The 21,484-nt window shown below is 43.3% G+C and overlaps 1 protein-coding gene across 14 annotated transcripts in view; it reads right to left on the reverse strand.

Moving 5' to 3' along the window:
• Positions 1–21,484, reverse strand: part of PRDM10 (PR/SET domain 10) — a 45,180-nt gene that overhangs the window by 13,640 nt on the left and 10,056 nt on the right. For 4 of the 14 annotated variants that reach the window (XM_068916458.1, XM_068916462.1, XM_068916457.1 and 1 more), the window contains exons 2-12: positions 21,100–21,289; positions 19,029–19,193; positions 17,257–17,316; positions 14,481–14,600; positions 13,279–13,486; positions 12,659–12,900; positions 11,304–11,507; positions 9,153–9,225; positions 8,377–8,494; positions 7,179–7,308; positions 4,420–4,647 (exon numbers count right to left, since the gene is read on the reverse strand). In XM_068916458.1, coding sequence (XP_068772559.1) covers positions 4,420–4,647; positions 7,179–7,308; positions 8,377–8,494; positions 9,153–9,225; positions 11,304–11,507; positions 12,659–12,900; positions 13,279–13,486; positions 14,481–14,600; positions 17,257–17,316; positions 19,029–19,193; positions 21,100–21,192 — 1,641 coding nt within the window. In that variant the 5' untranslated portion in view covers positions 21,193–21,289. Of the gene's footprint in view, positions 1–4,419; positions 4,648–7,178; positions 7,309–8,376; positions 8,495–9,152; positions 9,226–11,303; positions 11,508–12,658; positions 12,901–13,278; positions 13,487–14,480; positions 14,601–16,213; positions 16,296–17,256; positions 17,381–19,028; positions 19,194–21,099; positions 21,290–21,484 lie in introns of those variants that run through there. The other 10 variants (XM_068916466.1, XM_068916465.1, XM_068916463.1 and 7 more) reach the window with 7 other exon arrangements.

The following is a 21,484-nucleotide window of genomic DNA, read 5'->3' on the forward strand; positions in this document are numbered from 1 at the left end:
TGCCAGACACGTTGCCTGTAGAAAGAGCCAAGCGTGCTCTGAGCCTGCATTTCAATATCACAGAAGGACTTTAATGCTGGTTAGTTGCAAAGGTGCAAATAAGTCATATTTCAGCATACATGAAATCCCATGCTACACTATGGCACTCATACCATACTGAAAGGAGATTGTGATCCTGCCATTTCTCTGTAAGAAATCTGAGGACTACTTACTCTTCTCCAAAGTAAGATCCACATCCTGCCTTTTACTGCTGCCTTCTCTTCTCAGACGCTACACAGTCTACGTCACGACGGTTAGAGAAATAGTGCTAGAACTTCGCAGGCACCTCTGCTTACACACGTTCAGTATTACATATTTCTCCATGAGACACAGCCAGGACTGCAGCAAACAGATTTCCCTGGTTTCCTCTCTCCTTGTCTTGTGGGAACGTCCGGGCTGACATTTGCAGCGTCCCTTAAGCGCGCGCGCCAAGCAGCTGACGCTGACAAAGTAAAGCTAGAAGCTGGGATGAGAGAACACCTCGGGAATACTGCGAAATGCTGTGCTAGAGATTAAGTTAGTGAACCTGAATGATCCTTTTCACTATCCGAACTGCAGAGGGAAACCTAGACTTTCATTCCAGAAAAAGGAACACGAGAGCAACTGCTTTACTATTTTAAAAACAAAGTGCAGACAGCCTCGGATAAGAGCCTCAAACGAGCCCTCCCAGGAACTGTTGCCATCTCCACTCGGCGTTTTACAAGTGCAGAAACTAAGGCAATGGGAGATACAAGATTTTAATCTAAGTAACACCACAAGTTGAAAAAAAGAGACACACGCGGCGTAAAAATTAACGTGCTGCTTGGAACCAGGGGTATATAATTTTCCCTTAAGTACAGGGATATCCTAATAAACCATACAGTTAAAGAGATGCAATTCAAGATCTGAACTCCACTATTGCTGTTATTTTGCTGCTGCTAACTCAAAAGATCGGAGTAGTAAGATAGCGGGCCAGAGTTTTATACCATGTAAATCAAAATAGTCCCACTGGTATCTCAAAGGCTACAGAAGGGTGAAACCTTTTACTGCTCTTTGGTTAGACAGACTATCAGCTATAAAAACAGAAATCCAAGTGTTGTCTCACTAATTGATAATATTGATCCAGTGCAAAGAATTGCATAAACAAATCCTCCAAAGCCTTAAGGTGGACATTATAGTATTACATCTAAGTAGTTCACTCCTATAACGCTCACCTTAAATTTGCAATTAATCAGCGTGAAGAGCACTAAAAGAACGCACAGTTATTCTGATGACACTTGGTTCCAGATATTGGTTGCTTGAGGATGAACAAATATGACAATTGATAACGTGGGGTCAGTCAGGGGATGCTAAACAGAAGCTGGACAAGAACGGCACGGAAGGTAATGCTGTTACATATCACTAGATTAGATGCAGGAAAAAAAACAACAAAAACTAAACAAAACAAAAAAAAAAAACTCAAACCAAACCTACCTGCAGCTCCAGCTGAGCAGGCAGCATTGAGGGAGAGAAAAATATTTATGTTATGAAACGGACTGTAAAACAGAAGGCTTGACTTCTGCAATAGTCCCGCTTCTGCAGGCCACTGTTAGGACCAGTTCCTGAAGCTAGAGTTCACTCTTCATTTAGGCAAAACTCCCATCGAGACTTTTGCCTCAGAAAACACTAAGCAGATATTCAAGATTACCATGTAGTTAATGACTGCCCAAGGGGAGTTAAAGGGCAAAGATAAAAACCTCAGATAATCTTTAAGGTGTTTTGTGACCTTTCATGTTTTCTCAGATAGAGAGTTGACTAAGAATGATGTAATGCACACTGCAGAGCCACAGCAAGAACGAGATGCTCTTAGCACGAGGGAATAATTAGGGCACGATAACAACCGGGCAAGGATTAGAAGGGTAGAAAGTTGAGGAGCAGCGACATTTCTAAACCTCCTCTTACTGTTTATACGCCGTGTTATACAACTTGTAACATTTCTTTTTTCAGCATGAGGAAAACCATCGTGCTTTCCAAACCGTGCGCCTACCCTGCCACTTGCTTCCCCTGAGCAAAGATGTCATCTACATGAAGTCACCTACGTTTTAGGATTAGGTCTGTATATAAACAAAGCAATTTGGAAACGTAGGCTTTTCTGGAATCAGCCCACAGACACTCTGGGTGTTGCACAGGGCTGAATTAAAATTAATACACATATGTAATTTTCATATATATTTTTAAAGGGTTTTTTCCCCCCCCCCTCTCTCCCTCTCTCTCATTTTGGCTGTGGACCATGATATGCCCCTCCTTTCCCTACAGGGGTATCTTGAGGGCTGAGCGTATCTCTGCTCAAACACTAAGGACGAGACTACTGTACTTAAGCTCTGATCTTCAAGTAAATTCTGCAGGCTCTAATGTAGATGTTGAAAAGTGAACTGATCCTACCAGGACTCGAGTGTGGAATACGACAGTTCAGTGTTTCTAACTGAAATGAAAGCACTTGGAGCTTTACTCTTTTAAACGATAAGAAAAACTGAAGCAACTCAGTAAGATTCCAAGCTTTTTTTTTTTTTTTTTTTTTTTTTAAATACACAGTTTCTCTGGAGTGGAATACTGCAACACAGGACATCATCGCGCCTGAAAAATGAAACGCGACATGAGGAGGAACAAGGAGAAAAGAGCTACAGAGGTCCAGATTATAATCAACAGTCCAGACTTCCTGCTTGCTCTTTAGAGATGAGTGACATATTACACATTTAAAAGCAGAATGTTTGCTCGTTTAACACTAAGTGCATGCTATTATAAAAAGGTGCTGTGAAGCAGTGAGGATCAAGTGCTGACAGGGTGCTACAGCCTGATGTGATTCCTCTCGCCAGCCCCAATGGGTAAAAGGTTATACTTCCTAGCTTACTCTTATCTCAAGCTCTCATTGCTCACAGTCAGATGTGATAGGGGCAGGTGCTCCACAGCCATCTACGTGCCATTCTGCCAGTGCCCCTACCTTGAAACATCTCCAGGACTCTGCTGAACACAAGCTCCCGGATGCATAGGGAATTGGGGAGATTTGCCAATACAAACAGGTAACTGAGGACTAAACCACCACTGCACTCCTCTTATTTGTGATCCAAATAAAAGTTTCCAGAGAACAAAAGCTAAAGAAGTCACTTTCAAATTTCTTTCCCTATCTTCCCAAATTCACAATTCAAGAAAAGACCTTTACATCTCAAGCTCAGAAGTCTGGAGAAACTGGTGACACCATCGCTCTCCATCGTTCCCAGGCCTCAGCCTTGTACTGTGGAAGTTGCTACATATCACATATAAGAACTAGATACCCAGGCTCTTGCCCGTCAAAGACCTAGCATCTGTCTCTGTCCTCTGTTACATATCATTCAGTGAAAAACCCCCAAACTTTTCATATATGAAAATCAAAATTACTGGTAGAAGCTTGTCACTCAGAGCACAAGCAGTTTTTGTGGTTAGAGCTTCTGCATTCTTAACTCGTCCGAGCCAAATCCTTCCGTCAATATATGCCGCTGTATGCATGGAATAACAACGCTCCCAGACTTGCATACCCATTGCTGCAAACTAAGAGCAAAATTTGGCTCAGCGTCTTCCTATAAGGAAGAGTTACTCAACTCTCTTTTAATCTTCTTTCTCATCCCCTAAAAATGAAGTCCCAATTGCAGCTGTTCCTTTCTGTAATCAAAATTTTACACACGGAGGAAAAAGAAAAAGATTTTAGGCTAAATAAACCAATCTCACAATTACATGGCTTGAAGGATTATTTGCTTGAATCATTTCCCTCCCACACACAGTAGAGAAGAAAAAAACAACCCACAGCTCACCCAGCTGACACAAAGCTCAAGTTCAAAGTGTTTGCTGTCGGTACACAAAGTTCTTAGCACAGGTTTTCATCTCAAAGAAAGGCAGGTTTTCTACCTCAAGAAAGGATTTTATCGTTAAATATCACCATCATCGTCAAGTAAATAGATCCAAATCGAGGTCGTGGCTCCTTTTTGGCAACAATTCCCCAGGCAACAGTTCTGAGACACAGATGGTGCCGTGAACGAGCCATTAGTCTGTGCCACAGTACCATGATTCAGCCGGCTGCTTGAAGCACTCCTGCTTGCCAGCTTGGACGGACTGTGTTTCTCTGAAAGAATTACTGTGCTGGAATTGAATCACCTCCAACTGGTGACCAGTTCTCACTAGCATCTCATGAGATACTACCTTCGTACATGAGATTTGTCTTCCTCTCAGAGCAAGGACATTTGCTAGGAATTAGACGCTTTAACTCAGGATTTGGACATGCCTACTACCACGAGAGAAAGACCAGCTGGTGCTGGCTGGCAGGTCCAGCCTTCTCTGGGTTATAGCAAATTGAGAGGGTGAGAGAGGACATGAGCCACCATCCTCTTGGCTTACCCTGATACGCTTTGCTCGCCTCATGTCATCTGCTGTCATGGTGCTCTGCGTAGGCACCGTGCTCTCATCATGCTGCGGCTGGATTTGCAGTGGGTGGCTTTCTGACTGCTGATCCAGGGCCGACTGCGTCTCTGATGGCACTGGAGTCTGTTCCTGCTGCTCCAGGCCATTCAGCGTAGTTTGTCCGGCCTCATCAAACTGCCCCTTGCTGGAAAAATGCAGCAAGTCCTGAAATCGCAAATCATACAACCAGTGATTATTCCCCCCACCCACTGAAAAACACTTTTGATAGTATTCAGACAACAAGGTTTCTGCATATTTAGTCACGAGCTATAAGCAAACTGTGTTGATGCCAACGCCGTTCTATCGCGTTCCACAGATACTCTCAGCGGTTCGCTTCTACCTACAGCGGCAACATTCAGAGGGCTAGGGAAGAGGTTGTGCAGATCAGCAATTCGGCCAAAACACAGTCACCTATATCTATCGGGCACAATCAGGATGACCCAGCTGTTCATAAGCAGCCAGCTCTGCAGTGCTAGTGACCCCATCACTGCTAGAACCAGAGAGAGATGATATAGGCTGACCGCCGAGAAATTCTGAGAACAAAATGACTAGCACAGACCAGGCCTCGAGGGAAAAGCAGGGAATTGCTGTCTCACTGAAATTGTTGTCACTTTGAAACGTTATCACGTATTGATATGCAGCATCTCCCCTTTCTAACAAACTAAGTGGCACGATGAACTGGAGAGCGACAAGCGAGATCATTACTTTGTGTACTGTGTTTTACTATCTAGTTCCCAAGCTCTGCATGCTCTCATCTACCCAGCTGCATATATCACTTACATTTATGACCCAACAAAGCTGTTTTCCTCCTTTTCTGCATTATCATAAAGAAAAGGGAGGGTGTGGGGAGCAGGAAGCACGTGCCAAAATCTCCATTCTTTTTCTTACAAATTCCATTAACTCCTTTGGGATGGAAGGCCCCAGTGTTACAAGAAAAAAACAAAACAAAAACAACTCCCCCCCCCCCAAAACAAAGAAAACATTGACCCTTACATGAAACCGCTTACAATGCAACTAAGGGAATTTAAAAGCACGAGCAAAGAAACAGAGCGCCAAAAGCGTATCAGATCAAGGCTGCTAGTGTCACAGTGCAAAAGCAGGTGTGGGAGAAGAAAGAGACAGAGCTGCCAGGAGAGCAGCTGTTATAAACCCTGAACACTTACTGGACAGAGAGATTTAGCAGCACGATTTACTAGCCAAAGGTCCAGTCCTGGTCCAGGCGGCAAGTTTCCAGTGTTTTTAAAGAGATAGGAATGACTGGGAGAATTCAAAGCGCTAAGCGTGGAAGTCAAGCTAGATGATGACAATAGTCTCTTGCAAAATGAAAAGCAGAGAGAAGCTGAACAAGGTCAGTGGTGAGTGCACAGCATTAAGCTGGGTTAATGCGAGTTCAGGGCATAAAGTCTCTCTTACTGTGCTTAACAATGTAAACAGACTACTGGATTTCACTAGAGCGGCTTCCTTCCACAGGACTCTCCTACCCAGTCTCAGCAATACTCTATGCAACGGGTCCACCTATCATGCCTTTAAGATTCATTTAGTAGACTGTGGCATTTCTGTCCTTTCAGCATACTTGCTGACACTTTACGGTGGTCATAACACCCAGGTCTCAAATACTGAGGCAGATGAAGTCGTTCCCAGTCATTAGTGAGGTGGGCAGACCTCCAAGGCCTTGGGATGTGACCATGTCCGTATCCGACTGTATAGACACACATGAGCTAACTCTAGGCCATGCTCCAAGCTGGCAGGACGTGAGCCCCCTCAAGCCCAGACGCCATGAAGACACGTCAGCACGAGCCTGCGCCTCTTAAGCCCCGTCTCTCAGGAGTTAATAGCTAGGGCACAGCATTATGCTTACTTGCCTAAATGGAGTTGGCCTCTGTCATGCCAGCTTGCAGAGACGACAGTCTTGCTTGCAACCGTCTGCACTTAATGCAACGTTTAGGGCAATTCTGCACGCTGAGAAGACGAGCGGCAGGCTCTCATCGGCAACATATACGTTCCTCCCTCTGAGTCAGCACTGAACCATGCCCCAGTGAGATGCCAGAGGAAAATTACTACTCCAGATGTCAGCTTTCAGCCAAGTCATAAAACTGAGCCACTGATCCCCTGTGGCACCTTTCATAAAAGGGGCATGGTGGTAACCCTAAGCACAGTCAGCACCAGAAAGAATCTAGCATTTAACTTACATCAATGCACCACACTAGGTCCCTACAGAATATAACCAATACCCACTAGTAAAAGAACGTTTTGCAATAAGTATGCCTACAGTAGAACATTTTGCTTATATTGAAACGTCATAAAGAAGCACAGCTCAAACCGATCTAGTCCTACCAGCAAGAGCTGTAAGAGCAGACTTTGACACCGCGTTCCAGAAAGGGCAAATACTAACCTAAATTCCCATTACAGCTTTACTGTCCAAATGACTTTTGTGATGCTGCTAAACAGAAGCAATAACCCATTCCACTGCTTTGGGATGAAAGTTGCTGTAGAACAGCAAGGAATTTTATAGAAACAAGGTAATGTGCTCCCCTGGCAAAGAATCATAGCTTAAAAAAAAAAAAAAAAAACAATCCCAAGAATTCCTTGGGTTTTAATCAGAAGTACACCCTCCATTTCCACGGAGGCCTAAAATCCTTCTAGAAGAGAGTTTACAGGCCACATGACATTTTTCTCCTTCCCATCCTCAAATATACCTGTGTCCCTTCTTCACACTTTTCTCCGTTTTCACTGGTTACTTCCATACGCATGAATTTGGGCGGGCGCCCCGGGCGTCTGCCTGGTCCAAACCTCCTCTTTCCTCGCCCACGACCTCTGCCTCTGGCTCTACAGAATACATAGTGCTCCAGGTTAGAAACAAAAAAGACAGATTTGGAATCTACACTCGTTTTATACGTTCCTTCTTAGCAATCACATTCACTCATTCAACTAAGTAACAATGGCTCGTAGTAAATAATGAAACCTGTAGAAATTCTGCCAGCAAAAAAAAAGGGGGGGGGGGTACTGGTTAGTACGTATTTATTTTGTGCTCTGAGAGAAATCAAAGCCCAGAACACATTAAAATGTCAGTAAACACAGGAGTGAGAGGACTACTGGCTCCCAGCAAGTCCTCCGCCATGGCAACTCTCCTACTTCCAACGCCCCAGCGTATGGCATGCTGGAAAGCCTTTTCAGATAGGTGGGACAAGTGCACAAGGAAACCAATTTAAAACCTGAAGCCATAATATCCCCCTGCAAAAAGGCACTCAGGTGGTAACCCTAAGCACAGTCAGCACCAGAAAGAATTGAGCATTTAACTTACGTCCATGTATCACATTAGGTCCCTACAGAATATAACCAACATGGTCGTCAGGCCACGGATGTCAGGCAGAAGACCAGAGGGAACAGTTTTCTATGTCAATGAAACAAAACCAAACCCAGCCACTCCCTAAGTTTCAGGAGAAAAAAGGCTACATTGTCTCCTGCTCCCTGAAGGATGTTTCTAGATTCAGTTTTTAAACAGGTCAGGATAAACAGTCTTTCTGATCCAGAAGGGAGCCAAAGCACTAGAAGTCTTGCTCCCTGAGCGCTGTAATCTGGACAGATTTGAGAACCATCCATATTCTGAAATGTTTCGCCTATTGAAGTCATTAGAAAATGTTCCGATTTAAATGGGGTATTCTTCATTTCCCTCAAACTGCTTCTCCTCAAACTACTACTTTCACAAAGCTTCTTAGGCCAATCGGCTTCCTGGTGCTACATTCTTGCCTTCTCAGCTGAACCATTCTCTCATGGGTTACCCAAGTTGGCCTGCTAAGATCTGTAGGGCCCTCCTTCTCAAGTCTGGAAGGGCCCTCCTTCTCAAGTCTGGAAAAGCACCGCAGCAGTTTATAGACAAAGCTAAGCTTTCAGTACCTGCTGAAGAAGTCCAGCTTCTCATCGTGGGAGTTGAGATGCTGTTGGAGTTGCTCTGAGCTCATGAAACGACGATTGCACTCGTAACACGGCCAGTTCTTTTCTTGCTCTCTGAGAACTGTGTTCAATCGGAAAGGTCAATAACAGCATTTCAGTCACCACCAACTAAACGCCTCATTTTTTTCCAGGCTTTCCCACCCTCTGGGGGCCATATTTCTCCCCTGAAGGTTAGACTGACTGCAGAATGCCCAGCACAGATCCATTCAGCTTCGCTTTTATCCCCTCTACACTGAGACATGACTACAGCTGATCACAGAAAGACAAAAAGGTCACTGGGGAAAATCTGCATGGATTACTCACACTGCTTGAAACTTCAGGGAGATTTTAGAGTAAACCGTTGTATGGAGGAACACCTACAGGATCACGCCACTGGCGTAAGTCAGGTGAGGTTAACAGAAATTTCTCAACCTGAAGCAGTAGCACATAAGATTCAGCACACAGACTCAGTATTAGGATATCAAGTACGGAAACATACCCTCTTTCCAGCAGCAACCTAATGCTTCCCAGAAACTGAGGCAGAAGGTTAAACTATTGTCACGCTAGCAGGAGAAACGTTAGCGGACAGAGCCCAGTAATATCTCTTCGCCTAACAGAAATTTGGGAGCACTATATAGGCCACATACTTGAAACTAAAAAGAAAAAAACCCAACCATTGCCACCATCACATTAAAAAAGAAAAACCCCCCACACAGAAAGAACAGGAGAGCCCAAATTACCCTTCCTTTCCTCTTCAGATATGTCATGGATCTTCTGGTTCACAAACTCTGCGTAAGAGGCAGCATACCACACCTGGAGCAGGCATATAAGATGACAACACTTTCTTAGATGGAACCAGAACTAAGGGGAATTTATTGAAAATGTTTTTTCCTTAAGTACTACATTGACTCCCCTTGCCTCAGCCACTAACTCTCATTGCTCCTTTCACCCTCAATAATAAAGCCTATAGAGATCAATACCTCTCCACTAAGGAATAAAACAGCTTTGGTTAGAAAGCATATCCATTTAGTTTTAAGGTATAGCTTCCTAATATGAACGTCCATCTCGCACAGGGCTACCACTACTTCTAAAGGAAATAAGATTAATCTTATCAGACCTACTGTAGGATTGTAAAGGATTGGATGCCAGTGAAGTACTACTGCGGCGCGAGGGTGGCTGTACCCTGAGGAATGGAAAAGCTCTCAACTCAGAGGATCTCCCTTTTCTTTCCTGCTTTCTCTTTAAACGGACAATAGACAGCACAGTCTGCAAAGACTCATTTAAGACGTTTCTGAAGTTCTGAAGGACTGGAGCAATATGGTCCTGCTTTCCTGAACAAAGAACTGCCACGCTGCAGCATGCTGGACCCACTTTCATTATGAGAAGAGGGATTTAGGAAAGAGGCAACACAGGAGGCAAGACAAAGACTATTAGAACCTAAGAAAAATTAGATGCTTACATTTAACTGAAAGTTCTTTCATCACTTCTGATCTTACCTTGCTGTTTGATTACAAAGGCTCAAATATAAAAGACATTTCTTAAAGGAGGCACAAACAGATTTTCAGCACGAAAAACCTGGGCAAGTTTAAACCTGGACTGGACCACAGATGTGTTCACAGCTGTGGTGAGTGACATTTCTGACTGCCTTCAAAGACTCGCGTGCAGGTAGATGTTACTTTACAGGCATCTCACTAGCTGGCCAAAGGAGGAAGCCTGGAGCTTCTAGACTACTCACCTGTCACGCAGTGCAAAAGTTCCTGCAGCTTGAACTAACTGATCCACCCAGGTCAATCTTTCAGCAAAATTTGTATGAATGCCCTACGTTGACTTGGAGAGGAAAATACATTACAGAGTCTGGGTAATTCACTTCCAATTATCAAACTAATTTTACCCCAAAAGGCACTGCTAACACATGAAGCAAGAAAAATGGTGCTTCCACAGGCAGGTCTGCACAGATTTAATTAAAGTCCGATTTCCAATTGATTTAAGAACACTTGAAAAATGATGTTTGGATACAATTAGAATGGATTAACCAGATTTCTAGTGATTAGCTTAAGCAAACTAAGGACTGATTTCAGAGAAAGCAAAAAAACAATCCTACTCCTAAAAAAAAAAAAAAAAAAAAAGACATCTGCATAAAGCAGGGCTTTGCCCTGGTTTAGCACAGTGAATTTAAAACCTTTTTTTTTTTTTTTAAATTGCTGTAATTTCTATGTGTTAAAAAAAAAAAAGAAAGAGGATTTGGAGAAGAACAAACAATATACTGATATCGAAGTCTTTCGATTATTCCCAGTTCCCAAAAAGACATTCAAAATGAAGGCCACCTCAGCCAGCCATCCTGCTTTGTGTTTAAAAGTAATCAAAGCACTCTTAGAGGGAACAAAAAGTAACTCACAGGGAAGTCACAACTTCTGTTATAACTTTCCACATGCAAAGTTGCAAAAGTTCCAGGAACAGAAAAGCGAGAGACCATATTCCCTTAAGGCACCAAAAAACAAGTCAAAGGCATGCAGAACTAACAGAAAAGGGCACCTAGAACTAAAAAGAACAAGACTGCTGCAATAAAAATCAGATTGCATCAGCAAAATACGTGTGGTAAAGCATAGCAGTGACAGACAAACCATTTACATACTCTTCGTTTAAACTTCCTCATTTAAGGTCTGACCAAAGCTCATTTAAATTCTGTAAGTCAGTGGCTGACTACTGACTTCAGTGACATTTGATTCAGGCCACTGTATGCTTTATTACAGAAAATAAAAAACCCTAACAAATCTATCCATCCATTTACAGCAATCATTTCTGGGACATGAAGAGGCACTTATTATGTAGCAATGCTAAGGTTTGATTCCATCAGTGGAAAGATGAGTCGCGAAACACGAGCAATGCCATACCTTGAGTTCCTGCTTGGGCTCCACGTTTTTAATTGTTGTATAATAAATATGGTGGCCATACTGATATGCTACCAGGTTCTGCTCCAAATGGTTCTGAGCTGGACGCACAAACATCATCCAGTTACAGAGAGCCTCACTAGAGAGTTCAAACCATAGGTCCTCTTGCAAATCTCTGTCTTTTCTGTCACCCTTATCAAGAGACACCTGTAGTAAAATCCAATTATGTAATAGTCACTGCCTGACCACAGGTTCAAAACAACTTGAGTTTCCACCTCCAACCTCCCCCCCCTCCCCAAACACACACAAAAGACACAAACAACAACAAAAAAAGAAAAACCCCACAACCTTATTTTGACTATGCACCTTTTATGTCAGGAAAGCAACGAAGGCATAGCTGGAAATTTCTCTTTGCTAACAGGGATTCAGAAACAGGCAACATTCAGGAAAACACCTAAAAACTGATATCAGTTTGACTAGGGAGACACAGCGGGCCCTTGCCCGGCTTTCGGGGGAAGAAGCGTCCATTGAAACGGTCAGGCTCAGTACTTGACACACAACTACACACGAGGCGCAAGAAGCTGGAGCTTTAGCAGGGTATATGGTGTCAGTTGTCAGATCTTTCTTACTGACAGCCCCGCTTTCCCCTTTCATTTCCTGGCTCATGACACCACCTCAAGCTGGAAGCACTGCTTCTGTAACCAAACTTCTGTTGGGTTTGTGAATCTGCCCGGGCTCGTGACTTCCTTGACTGGCACTGCCTGTCATAGGGACCAGTGCTCTTAAGATAGTGCTTCCATTGGGATTGTGGACCTTACCTCCATCAAATAAAGGACCAACCGCTATAATTAGACCAGTAAATAAATGGATCAAAGTTAGTCAACTGCATTTTACCTCATACAAACAGACTTGGTGGGCAGAGGGGCTCTCCTCTCTCCCCTATATCCTGGGGGAGGAAGGAGGGAAAGTGGAAGAAGGAATGTTTTTAACTTAAGTTACAGCATGACACAAAATTAGGGCTGCAAAACATCCTGATAAGGCAGCTATTTTTATGTCCAGATGCTGCTTCAGCCCACATGAGAGTGATTCACTGCATTCAATATTATGAGTCCTATACATCATAGCACCATAATGCTAGAATACTCACCGTGACTGTGTCTCCCTGAATAACATGAGTAGCAGTAGATTTCAAGTCAAAGCAAGCTGGGTATTGCTGAATTACACTAAGAGATGGAAGTAACAGAGCATCTCCAGTCTAGTAACGGATCAAGTCAAAATAACAGATTCAAACCCATGGAAATCAAAGTTTAAGCACATATTCCTCTCTTTTCCTCTCACACATACATCCAAACACATACCTTCAAATGGATGTAGCAGTCTTTGAGTTCAGTTTGTCTAACCAGGGGTCCTTCCACAGGTCCAAACTGCGTGCGTTTAGGGATACGCCTTTTGGAGAACACACCTCCCAGAAATCTGTCTATATACAGCACCAGGGGGAGGCTGGCTCTTGCCCTGGTCAGCACAGGCCGGTTTGGGATTGGATGCAGAGGTCCGTGTTTTGGACACACAGAGGGATGTGCGTTATTACACTCTTCGCACCCTACAACACAAAGTCAGAGAGGACACAAACGTCATGCAGGTGTTCAGGCGCCAGCTCAGACAAGACATTTTAACGGCATTCCTTTTCTCTAAACCTCTTTGGCTCGGCCGTAGGAACATTTATTCCAATAGCCTGTCTACATTCTAAAACATTGGACAGAGCAGCCTTCTGCAAAGAACCCAGCTGCTCAGAGACTCCACCTAAGAGAGACTCCTGTCTTTGGAGTATCCGTTTCTGGGTTTAATTCAGGGAATTAGTTATTACTGCTAAAATCTGAATGGTCTTTGACTGCATTTACTACCGGGCTGGGGGCGGGGGGAAAGGGGAGAAGACAGACACGGAGCAGCTAACATACTACACGCTTCTTGATACGCTTACAGAGATCATTGGGATCAAAAGGTCGAGGTGGATCTGGATCCCATTCATCCAGGTCAGTGTCCTCCCCATCTTCATCCTCATCCTCATCTTCCTCATCTTCCTCTTTTGTTTCCATCCTTCCCATTTGATTCTGCAAAGGTGCTAAAGGGTCAGAACCATCCACTGCCTCCATAGGAGGTAACCCCTGGTTATGCACCGGTAGCGATGCCTGAGGAGAGGATTCGCAACAAACAGTCAAAGTCGACTCCCCATTCAGAAGGGAGAACACATACTCTCACAGAAACAAGCAATGAAGGCTCTTGCTAGTCTACTCTATTTCCTCTGGTAATGGAAAGAAGGGCAAGGGAAACTGCATGACAAATGACCGCAGGGCGATGTTTCACATCCCTGCTGCTGAGTCTCAGGACAGCTCTGCGTCGCTGCCTACTCTGCCCTGACAGGGACCAATTTCTCAGGACAGCAAACTGAAATCAGAGGAGCTCTCAACAAAGCCCAGGCCCTGCTCATGCTTGTGGAAATTATCCAGAGCCTAAAAGCTGCATTTTAGCTTCTTCAGTAAAAGTGCAGGAACCCTGCGCTTCGGCACGTGATCTTTTGTCTCCTACTGTACAATCAAATGAAAACAATCCCCAGAGCACACATGTAGAGATCAATAAGGGAGGAGATAACACCAGGATTAGATATGAACTACGAGACAGCGAGGACAGTTAAGGGGATCGTGTCCTCTCTCTTATTTTCATTAAGATTTTCCTTCACTTTCCCTACAAAGAAAGCAAAAACAAATTAACGTGTACGCACAGAATACTCCATCACTCTCGCAGGTTCCCAGCGAACAAGAAACACCACACACAAAGCTGTCTTAAGAAACTGGCAAAGAGACTCAGAGGACATTGGTCCTACGTGACAGTCGGGAGCGACAGCTCCTGCTAAACTTGATTTTTCCAAGCTGAGAGGATTATTTTAAGGCGGTTGCTCAAGAAGGAACAATCTGTAGAACAGGATCCTCTGTGTGTTAGCTACATGACCTCTCCTAAAACACCCACGCATTCCATGATGAGACTATGAAAGACGGTACAAACCTAGGCTAGAACTTTCCTGCATCGCCTCCCGTATCACTCAGACATGTTTCATCACCTGAGACAATGGAGCAATGAAATCAGTGTACTTGTACATGTAAAAGAAAAGGGTGCCTGGCAACTTACTCTATCTGCTTGTGGACCCTGCTCCAGAGCCACTTGCTGGGGGGATTCGGCAACGTTGCCGAGCACGGACAGGTTGGTGGGATTCATGCTCTGAGCAGCAGCAGGCAAGAGCACAGTTACCTAAAATTATAGGCACTCATTTTAGCACTGCATCATTCCCATCAGTCACTTACATATGGGCAGTGCCCTGCATGCAAAGCTCCCCGGACTCCTACAGTAGGCCAAAAACTGCAACATTTTAAGGATGTTTTCAGCAGAGATGATGGGCTCAGACAAACCCTGCAGATCCAAACACACCCAAGTCTGGGAAAAAGCATTTGGGACAAAGGGAAAGGCTTCAAAACTCCATCTAGTTTTTGCAGCTTTGGAATTCCCTACCTCCCACTTTTAGCTTTAACTTAAGGTCCTATCCAGCCTGGAATTCAAACTGCGTTAGAAACAAGTGCGACGAGCTCCTGGTAAAGCTCGTGAGTTCTGCTCATCTACAGAGGTATTAGCACTGTCACCCCATAGGATTTCATCCTTCTCTAACTTAACATTGTGTGGGCTCTAGTTTGTGCCTCTGACTGTTAAACAGCTTTTGGACTAAAATGAAAGGCCTTGCCCCTCTACAGAGGGTTTAATAAACCTAAAATAAAAGAAACAGCAGTGAAGCGTGCCACCAGAGAGACAGAAGGGAGGAACTGTTCTTTGGGTAACAATGGCACAGCCCAGATTCCAGGACAGGTGAGAGCAGATACAGCTGCGAGCAAACACAAGTCAGGACATTAGAGCAGTAACTCAGAGGAAACGCAAGTCAGGACATTACAGAGCGGCAACTCCGTCCGATTCTTCCATAAAAGCCTGGCCTGGAACCTGCGTTCTCAAGGAGCAGACGAGAAAATCCAAAACATAAGCAGACAGACAGTCAGTCCTAAAACTTTGAATCTAGTTGTTTTGTTTAAAGGCGTAATTTATGAAACTGCTCAAAAACTAAAGCAAAGAGAGACTTCAGGGAACAGTGTCAAAGTGAACAGAAAACCACCAAGACGACAGCTGAACCAAAGTGTCTGGTATTGACATTCCCGATGCCAAGCGGCAATAGAAAAGGCATCATTATGCAATGGCACACCTCCAGGCCTGCCAGCAACAAGAGGTTCAAACAAGCTGGTGTCTATTTGTACCCCATATTAGCATTTCCTACTACTAAACACGCTTCAAACACATCTTTATGTTCATTTCCGTGTCAGACCCGGCAAGAAATGCAGGCATTATTTTGAAAACCCTTTGAATTCCTTTTAAATTCCTTTTAACTTTTATTTTGAAAGACAGGAGAAACTTTAGTCATTAAGATCTGATTAGTTCGGGGGTGTTCCACATGGCATGTATACATAAAACACTCGCAAAAGCAGTAGCTGCCATAATGATACGCTAAGCATTCACAAGCAAGTGAACATCTCTGCTGGCACTGCTGTCAGAGACCGTGCTGGAAGGGAAGAAGGGCAGGCTGAGCACATACAGACAAGTACTTATGCCCTTGATATTGAACATATGAGAGCAACAACTCCCAAATTCTGCTGCTGTGTCAGTGTGTCATGTGCACTGCATATATAACTACTCAGTTAATTGGATCACGCGTCTACCAATAAAGCTTGTCAGAAAAGCAGGGTTTAAAAGAGTTAAGTGGGCTTCTTTATGAAAGGAACCTGATCTGGCAAAAAAAAAAAAAAATTCAAAGTGACACCTCCAAATACCTTCAGAGAACAGGAAGACAACACCTTTGTTGTGCCAGTCACATTGTGTCTCAACTGTTTGGAGGGTATCCTTCTAGCAATTAAAAAGCTTATTGTCAATGCACATTCAACCCGTCATTCCACCCCCAGCACACCAACAGATACGCATTTTAGTGACTTTAGTAATGATTCAGATCTAACACGTCAGTTCACACATGCCACCAAAAAGTCACCAACCAGCAATGATTTTGAGTCACTATGACAAGAGCAGGATTTGAACTAGACATCTAGATCTGAAAGCACCTAATACCTGACGCCCACAACCCAGTCCCCAAAGATACTAGTTAACACTAAGAACAAATCCTTCACATCCATGCAGGAGAAAGACAATTAGAAGTCTTGCATTATCATAACTTCATAACCACTGCCTCCAGTTTCATTCTGTTTCTAGTCCACTTCACACTAGCAAGTACACCAGGCAGAACACCTGGGATACCCAGGTAAACTATGGGAGCCAGTAACTGGACTTATTTAGGTTCTGCAGTTGTTTTTGTATGAAATTTCCAGTCAATCTGGAACCGGATCCAAAAGCAACTTCTCTCCTTTGAAAGCCTTTCATAGACTTCAAGGCATTTGGATCAGAATCCATACGAGGACAACTGCAATCCCAGTTCTTCCACAATGACATTAAAACAACATTAGTCATATTGGTTTATTGACTCATCTAAAGGGACACTGTTGGAAGATTTTTTTTTAATAGCTGGGGCAGAAAACTAAGATTTTTGTTGCACAAGAACGTAAAAGCTTAAAAAGTTTAGCGAGTCTGAATTTACTGTCATTCAGGCACAAGGGAGCCAATACTGGCTAATAATGGCCAGTATTAATACTGGCTTGTTATTTTAAGCTTTTTGCTCGTTATCACTGGGATGACAGTAAATGATTGAAGACTGTCTTTTGACAAATTCAGAAGTAGCTTATCCATCTCTACTGCCACAACAGGGTCCCTTTACCTTCCGTGACAGTTCTCTTACAGTTTCAGGCCCAAGAGAAACAACGCCTCTTACCTGCTGCGTGGTAGTATCCTGCTGGACGTAAGCCACTTGGGACGGATCTGTAAACAGAGTCTAGACAAAGTGAAAAAGGCTTGTCAAATCGGCCTTGGGGTTGTTTATTCCCAACTCACACAAGAATTGCCCTGCCACCAAGAAACAACCTACATACAAATAACTTATTCTGCCAATTTTTAGCATGCCTATTACCAGAGCAAATTAATTCAACTTACCCAAGTGAGCCTACATACATCAAAATGAGACTAAAAATTAGGTAACATTCCATAAAAAAAGATATCATCATATTTATATGGCACTTTCCACCCATATACTCAAAGAGCTTCACAGGATTTTTTTTTTTTTTTTAAATGGAAATCGCTATCAATTGCTGACGTGAATAAATTCAACAGGACAAAATGCAAAAGCTGTATGAAAGCTACATAATACTTGACAGCAGGACAGAAGATAACCATTAACTTTCTGCCAGTTCACAAGAGATCGCCTCAGGAAAAAAAAAAAAAAAAACATTGGGTATCAGACATATCCTACGCGTGAATTTGTTACGGTCATGAAGTTGTTTTTTTAATTTCACAGAAGAGATGGCAACTCCAAAACTCTTTCAGCAGTCTGCAAGAGCAGCCCTCATTGAACCATCACAACCACTTAGAGGGTCTGAGAAGAGCAAGGCTCAGAGGAAAACCAAGTACTGACTGAGTTCAGCCTTGCTTACTTTTCCAAAACTGGAAAATACCAGAGCTTGAGGCAGTCTGGCTCCTACAAAGTAAAACATTGCATAATAAGAATTCCATTAGTGCTTTTTGATAATTGTTCTCCATTGTATGTTAATCGCTTATTAATACACTCCAGGTCTTTTGAGCAAAGATAATAGCCAAAAAGGCTTGGAGTAACTTGGTCAGTAACTTCCTCGGAGATACAATATCTCAGAATGTCTTACCCTCTCAGATCATCCCACCTCAGAAAAGCTTCTTTTACGTACTAGTCAAGAACCGCACAACAGAAAAACCACAGCGCACAAGGCTATGCCAGCGTGGCTTCGAGCGTCAAGTGCGTGCACTTTGGAGCGCTACCGATCTGTCACGTCAGCAAAGGGAATATAAAACATTCCTGACAAAACCTGTCTGCTCCTCACTCTTACCTATTCTCACAGAGGTACGGATGCATACTCCGTTAAGCCCCACATAAATACCTGCTGTCAGAGACAAAAGTCATTTGATATTTAATGTAATTATTAAACAAAAAAAGCCTGGGCCTACAACATCAACACGTTCTCTGAATAAAGACTGCAAAATTAAATTAAATGTGCTGGGATCCTCTGCAGAAAGAGAAGCCTTATTGTTCTTATTGATTACGAGCACAGCACCATGCAAAACAAGGACTCTTCTTCCAGAAAAAGCATGGGTCCTTCTTATAAGCATTGATGTCTGAATCAATTAGCTTTTTAACTGAACACAACAGAGGCGGAATTTCTGGAGAGATCAGCAGCGTTTTCAAAAACACCTTTGATCTAATTACAATCTCGTCCACCTCTAGCAAAATAACCAGCATTTCATAATTTATAGCCCAGCTTCCTTTGATTACCAGATTTGCACATCAGACTGGAATGAACAGCGTGAAGTCCCTGTTCACCAATAGGCAGATAAAAGTACTAAGTGCGACTGCCAGCCATCTTCCAGTCACATCACTTGGCTGGGAGCTGGCTTTAATTTTGAACAAGATTGTTTCTCTTTCTAGGTGCCAGAAAGGGGCAGGCTCAGAACCACACATGCCTGCGTAGCTTCCACGGGATGGATGTAAACTAGCGTGTGCTCCGAGGTGTCCACAGAGGTGTAGGAGGTGCCATCTGCCGTGTAGACCACTTGCTGCGAGGGACGGTCCTGGTCATCACTGTACACAATCTGTGCCACTGCCCCCCCTTCAGGGACAAAGTGCACCTGGAAGAAAAATAGATCCTACCCTCAAGCTTCTGCAGACATACGCCTTTGAGAAACCATACCAGAAGCGCAGGCTGTAGAAGCATCTCGGAAAGTAGGAAACATCTTGTGTCCCAACTACCTAGCCAATTGTTTTGGAAACAATATAAAACTCACTGTATAACTCCTACTAAAAGTCTCATCTAAATGATGCCAGCAACACAGAAATCCAGACAAAGACTACCACCAGTTTCTCTTTCACTCTGCATTTCAACTCTAGACCTAGCTAGCAGCTAAAGAGCACCTTCTAGTACTAAGTAGTACTAAGAAGTGCTAAAGAGCACCTTCTAGTACTTAGTTCTCGGGTCACTCTTTCTCCTATAAATTGTTTTAAAGAAAGTTCAGATTTGAACTGGTGTACCTGCGGGGTTCATTGGTGTATTTATTTCCATATTGTTTTCTGGATTTATGATGTTCTTACTTTCATTCCGCTAACTCTGTAGTTAGAGGTAATTGTTTGATGAATGGCTAACAACGCATTAACTTTCCGATCCTACTTAATAGCATCGTACCTATGATGAGGCAGCAATGGTGTTTGTTTGCTTCCCTGTAGCAGGAACATGCAGTATCAGTAGAAAAACTCAACTGCTTAAATAGAGAAACATATAACTGGAAACATTAAGCAATGAGTCCAAGGACTACTAGAACAAGTTCTTTCCAGGGCAGCAGTTCAAATCCAAATTGCTTTTGACCAAAAATTATGATCGCAATTAATGATCAGTGACCTACTTGAAATGAGCTACAATATTTAACCGCAACGGTAACAGAAGCATGTTTACCTTTTGACACCCTTTACTCATTGCAAAGTATTTTCATCACATGGCAAAAATGGAACAGTTAGCAGGAAACTAGTTTTAATATCCATATTCAAAGTATCTTCTCAGGTCAATATGCCAATACTGTATTTTCACATAAAATGAAACCACCGTTACATATTTTGTTTCCTTTGCTTCACCTTTCAAAATACGTCTCAGAAGGCACCTAGCACTCTTACAGGAATGTTAAGCACTGATTCCGTACAACACATCCTCACGCAAACCCTACAGTAAGGGCACATGCAGTGCTTCACATTTGGAGGGCGCTCTGCAAACCTTACAATGGCCACGTGCAAGCAATGGTACAGTTATCCCCTCCTGAAGATAAAGGAGCACAGGCCATTGAAAATTGTCTGTCTTTGCAAATTTCAAAGCTGAAAATCATCAGGAAAGCCAGAATTTCTAGGCTCGTGGGTTGACTGCCATGCAGCACCCTCTTCATAAGATGTTCGTAAGTACAAGCCAGTTACAGTCCTCTAGAAATTCTCAGCTGCATTGTCTCAGAGAGATCAGAGTAACTAGCCGCATAAATAAGATTTTGACTTTATTAGTCACTGACAATTAACATTTCTCTCTTCCCCACTGTCCAGATGTCTGACTGGAAAAAAATATTCTCATTACTCTCCCAGAGTCCACCCACAACTCAAACGGATTCGACTGATGCTATCAAAACGGACTGCCACCGACTACAGATCTCGTTAAGATTCATTAATCTGAGTACCCTGTCACATTCTCACGTACTTAGACATATATTTGGACACTGACACTTATACAGCCTCTGGCAGGTTTCATTTAGCTCTCGTTTCAGATGTCTGTGTACTCATTGCAGTGGCATACACAGTTCGCTTTCTGAACTTCTCATTTGAGATCACCACAGACATCTTTATATTTCTTCTCAAATGAAAGCCACAGACATCTTTATATTTCTTCTCAAATGAAAGCCGAGTTTCTAGACTACAAGACAGCAAAGGGGAACACCTGCTTGCTAAGCCACTGCACCAAGCCTGACTCAGCCCAAGCAGACGCTGACAGCTCTGGAAGGCACTAGTCACCTGAGCAGTATTCTGTTCCTGCTCAGCAGAGTCAGCCCACACCTGAGGACTTTCCTCTTTCGAGTCCATCTCCTCCCTGCTGTGGTGCTCCATGATGAGAGATATCTACTGGAGGAATGTTTGGCTGAATAGATTCATCTGTTCACCGTGTTTCTACTTCCAGAAGGCAAGGCGATCTTCAGTAACATGGCTATAAAGAAAGAAGAGACTGACATATTAAAACAGAGCACAACACAATCAGTTTTGGTTGGGATCAAAGGGGGATGCGAGGTGTTATCAGCTACTGCACCACAGGAACAGACTGCTAGAGTAAAGCAGCTTTGGCTTTATGAACACAAACATCCTCATTTCCCATTCTCAAGTTCTGCTGTAAAATACTTTCCAT

Source organism: Struthio camelus, chromosome 22, assembly GCF_040807025.1.
Source record: "Struthio camelus isolate bStrCam1 chromosome 22, bStrCam1.hap1, whole genome shotgun sequence".
NCBI classification, from domain to species: Eukaryota; Metazoa; Chordata; class Aves; order Struthioniformes; family Struthionidae; genus Struthio; species Struthio camelus.